The sequence below is a fragment of the Neopelma chrysocephalum genome, unplaced genomic scaffold, assembly GCF_003984885.1.
Source record: "Neopelma chrysocephalum unplaced genomic scaffold, ASM398488v2 Primary Assembly neopelma1_90, whole genome shotgun sequence".
Taxonomy (NCBI): Eukaryota; Metazoa; Chordata; class Aves; order Passeriformes; family Pipridae; genus Neopelma; species Neopelma chrysocephalum.
The window spans coordinates 1,149,547-1,152,572 of record NW_020897752.1 but is presented as its reverse complement, the minus strand read 5'-3'; the positions used below and the strand labels follow the sequence as shown (position 1 = coordinate 1,152,572).

The 3,026-nt window shown below is 63.8% G+C and overlaps 1 protein-coding gene across 4 annotated transcripts in view; it reads left to right on the top strand.

Annotated features, from left to right (window-relative positions):
- Positions 1-422: 422 nt before the first annotated feature.
- Positions 423-3,026, top strand: part of SH2D5 (SH2 domain containing 5) — a 7,326-nt gene continuing 4,722 nt past the window's right edge. Inside the window, exons 1-4 of one of the 4 annotated variants that reach the window (XM_027693207.1) lie at positions 423-1,007; positions 2,237-2,462; positions 2,647-2,727; positions 2,842-2,916. In XM_027693207.1, the coding sequence (XP_027549008.1) occupies positions 2,379-2,462; positions 2,647-2,727; positions 2,842-2,916 (240 nt within the window). In that variant the 5' untranslated portion in view covers positions 423-1,007; positions 2,237-2,378. Of the gene's footprint in view, positions 1,008-1,614; positions 2,463-2,646; positions 2,728-2,841; positions 2,917-3,026 lie in introns of those variants that run through there. The other 3 variants (XM_027693206.1, XM_027693208.1, XM_027693205.1) reach the window with 3 other exon arrangements.

Below are 3,026 nucleotides of genomic sequence, written 5' to 3'. Positions count from 1 at the left end.
AGAGCAAGCGCATCCAGGGAGGTTCGTGCTGCCTCCGCCGCTCGCTCTTCTCCAGTCTCCACTTCCTGGCCAGACTGGGCTCCATTATGTTATTTCTTCAGCCCCATCTGTCCTGTTTTTTCCTTTTTTCCCCCGTTTCTACGCTATCGATTGTTCCGGTGGCTCTGCCAGCGCATCTCACGGTGTCTTGAAGCAGCTGGTGCTGGCTGTGACCCAAGGTTTGGATGCCACTGGTTGGACGCTTTTCCTTGCACCCTTGGGATCACTGGGGCACAAGACAGGGATTTTTGGATGCACCCCAGGGCGTTAGACCCCATCACCTCCCCAGGCTGCTGCTTTCCCATTCCAGAAGCCAAGTGCATCCCTGGGGCTGGAAGCAGCTTCTCCTCAGCTGGCCAGAGGGTGCTGGGGAGGCTCTGGGTTACGTGGGTGCTTTGCAGTGAGGTCGGAGCCATCCCTCTGTATTTTTTTTCCGGCAAAAGCAGGCAGCAGTGGGCAAAACTCCCCAAGGAATGTAGAAATTGGGGTGAAAAGGGTCTGAGCATCGGGGCAGGGGGTGGCGAGCGAGCGAGCGACCACGTGTGTGCGTGTCAGGGTTGGAAATCGCTGCTCCGCCGGGCTGGAGGAGAGGGGGGAAAGGGGGACAGAAAATCAGCCGCAGCCACGTTTTCCAAAAAGCCGGAGCGAGCGTTCCTGCTCGCCGCCGCTTCCAAGAAACGGAGAGACCCGGGGAGGAAAATTGCGGTGATTCATCGCGGGCAGATCGGAGGCAGGAAATGGGAGTTCGCTGCCTGCCCCGTGCCCGGCGTGGGCTCCGTGGGCTCGGGCTCGCCGGGGCCTGGCTGGCGGCGAGGGCCTGACGCCAACGGGTCGAGCATCCCTGCGCCACGGCGGGAGCTGCCGGAGGAGCCGCCGGCTAAGGGAAAACAACCAGCGGAGGCCGGGACCCGCAGCACCGGGGATTTTTCACCTGCGTTTCTGCGGAGCCATCCAAGCGAGAGCTGCCCGTGAGCCGGGATGGGGGCCCGGCGGGATGGGGGTCCCTGGGGATGCTCGGTGTCCGCTGTCACGCACACACTCACGCGCACCCCAAATTTTGGGGTCAGCATCCCTCCCTTGGGGCCCCCCAGGGTGGCCGGTGGGCCGGGGGCTCCATTGAGGAACGAAGCGTGGGAAAAGCGGGGCGGGGCTTGGGGGCTGCCTGTCCGCGGATTGGCTGGGGGAGGGGGGAGACCCCCCAAATTGCGCCGGAATTAGAGGGGCGAACCTGAGCTTGTAACGCGGGTGGCGGCACCGGAGGGACCCCCAGACACCTCATGAGGTGCACCTGGTGCAGCCGGACTCCCCTGTCCCATGTGTTTGCATCCAGGCGGCTGCGTCTCCGTGACACGAGTTGCGCCGGTCTCAGCCCGGCCGAGGACTGCGGAGCACAAACCCCCTTGGGGTGTCTGGAGAGGGGCCGGGTGCATCCCTCGGTGGGTGCTCTGGCCGAAAAAGCACCCCCAAAGCTGCTGCCCCCATGGCTGGTGTTTTGGGGATCACCCCTGAAGGACAGCCACGGGGGTCTCGGAATGCATGGACAGCGGGGACAGGGGCAGGATGGGGTGGGAACCTTAAAAATCTTGCTGCAGTTTGGGATGTGGGGCTGCACGTGCAACTCCCTTGGGGTCCGGACTGTGTGCTCGGGATGCAGGGATCTCTTGGGGTTCTTCTGGGGGGTGGGATGTGGGGACTGCATCCATCACATTTGGGGTTGGGATCTGGGGCTCCTCACGTTGCCCTCGGGGTCAGGACGCAGGGACTGCCTGCATCCTGCTTGGAGTGGGGATATGGGACCCTCGCGTGGAACTCAGGGGCAGGACAGGGGGACATTCACATTGCACTTGGGATCAGGGCACTGGGACTGTGGTGTCGGGGTTGGAACACGGGCACCTTTGTCTTGGGGTCGGGGTCAGGCTGTGGGGAGCCCTGCATGGCACCTGGGGTCACAGAGGGACAGGCCACAGGGGGCTGGGACACGGGGACCCTTGTGTTGGGTCTGGGATGCAGGATCCTCACGTTGGGATTGGGGTCAGGACTTCGGGACCCTTTTGTTTGGGCCGGTGTGGCAGAACCCTTGTGACGGGGACAGGACCTGGGGACATCTGCATTGGCGTCAGGATTTGGGGAGCTCCGTGCAGGGACTGGAAACAGGGACAGTGTGGGCAGGTTGTGTCTGTCCCCTCCCTCCTCGCAGGGACGGTGAGCAGGGATCACATCCAGGCTCCCATGGAGTGCTCCAGCACCATCGCCCTGGGGGGCTCCGGATAATTCACATGTGGCACCGGAGCTGCTTAACTCCATCCTGATCCAGCCTTCACCCCCAAAACCCCACTGCCATGAAGAAGAAGCCGTCCAACGGGCGGGGGCCGGACCCTGCAGCCCCCCAACAGCGAGCCCGGGGTGTCACCAAGCCAGCAGAGGTGACTTACCTACCTACTTACCTACCCATGGGGAGGAGAACACACACCCCAAGATGGGGTTTGGGTGCGGCTACATCCCCGTGATCCCCCAAAACATCGTCTCAGGGTGGGCTGGTTGCCTTGGGGGGCAGCAATTGCAGCATCAGGGGGTTGTTGCTGACACGGGTGGGTTTTGCCCCCCCAGTACGTGGGTTCCTTCGTGGTGGAGGAGCTGGACCTGCAGCAGCAGGGGGGGCGGCTGGAGGAGCAGCTGCGGGCACTGAAGGTGGGCCACCAACCCCTGCTCACCCTCGCTGGGAAATGGGGGGACCCCGAATCATGGGGGGGACCCCCGGGTGCCACAGCCCGGCCCCCCCAGTGCCACATGTCCCCCGGACAGGACTGTCCCAGGAGGAGGTTGGTGGTGCTGAGGTTCAGTTTGCAGGGTTTGAAGGTCTACGGCGCTGATGGGGAGGTAGGGGGCTGGGGAGGGGGGTCAGGGGTGCTGGGGAGGGGGGTCAGGGGGGCTGGGGAGGGGGGTCAGTGATGCTAGGGAGGGTCAGGGGTGATGAGGAGGGCAGTCAT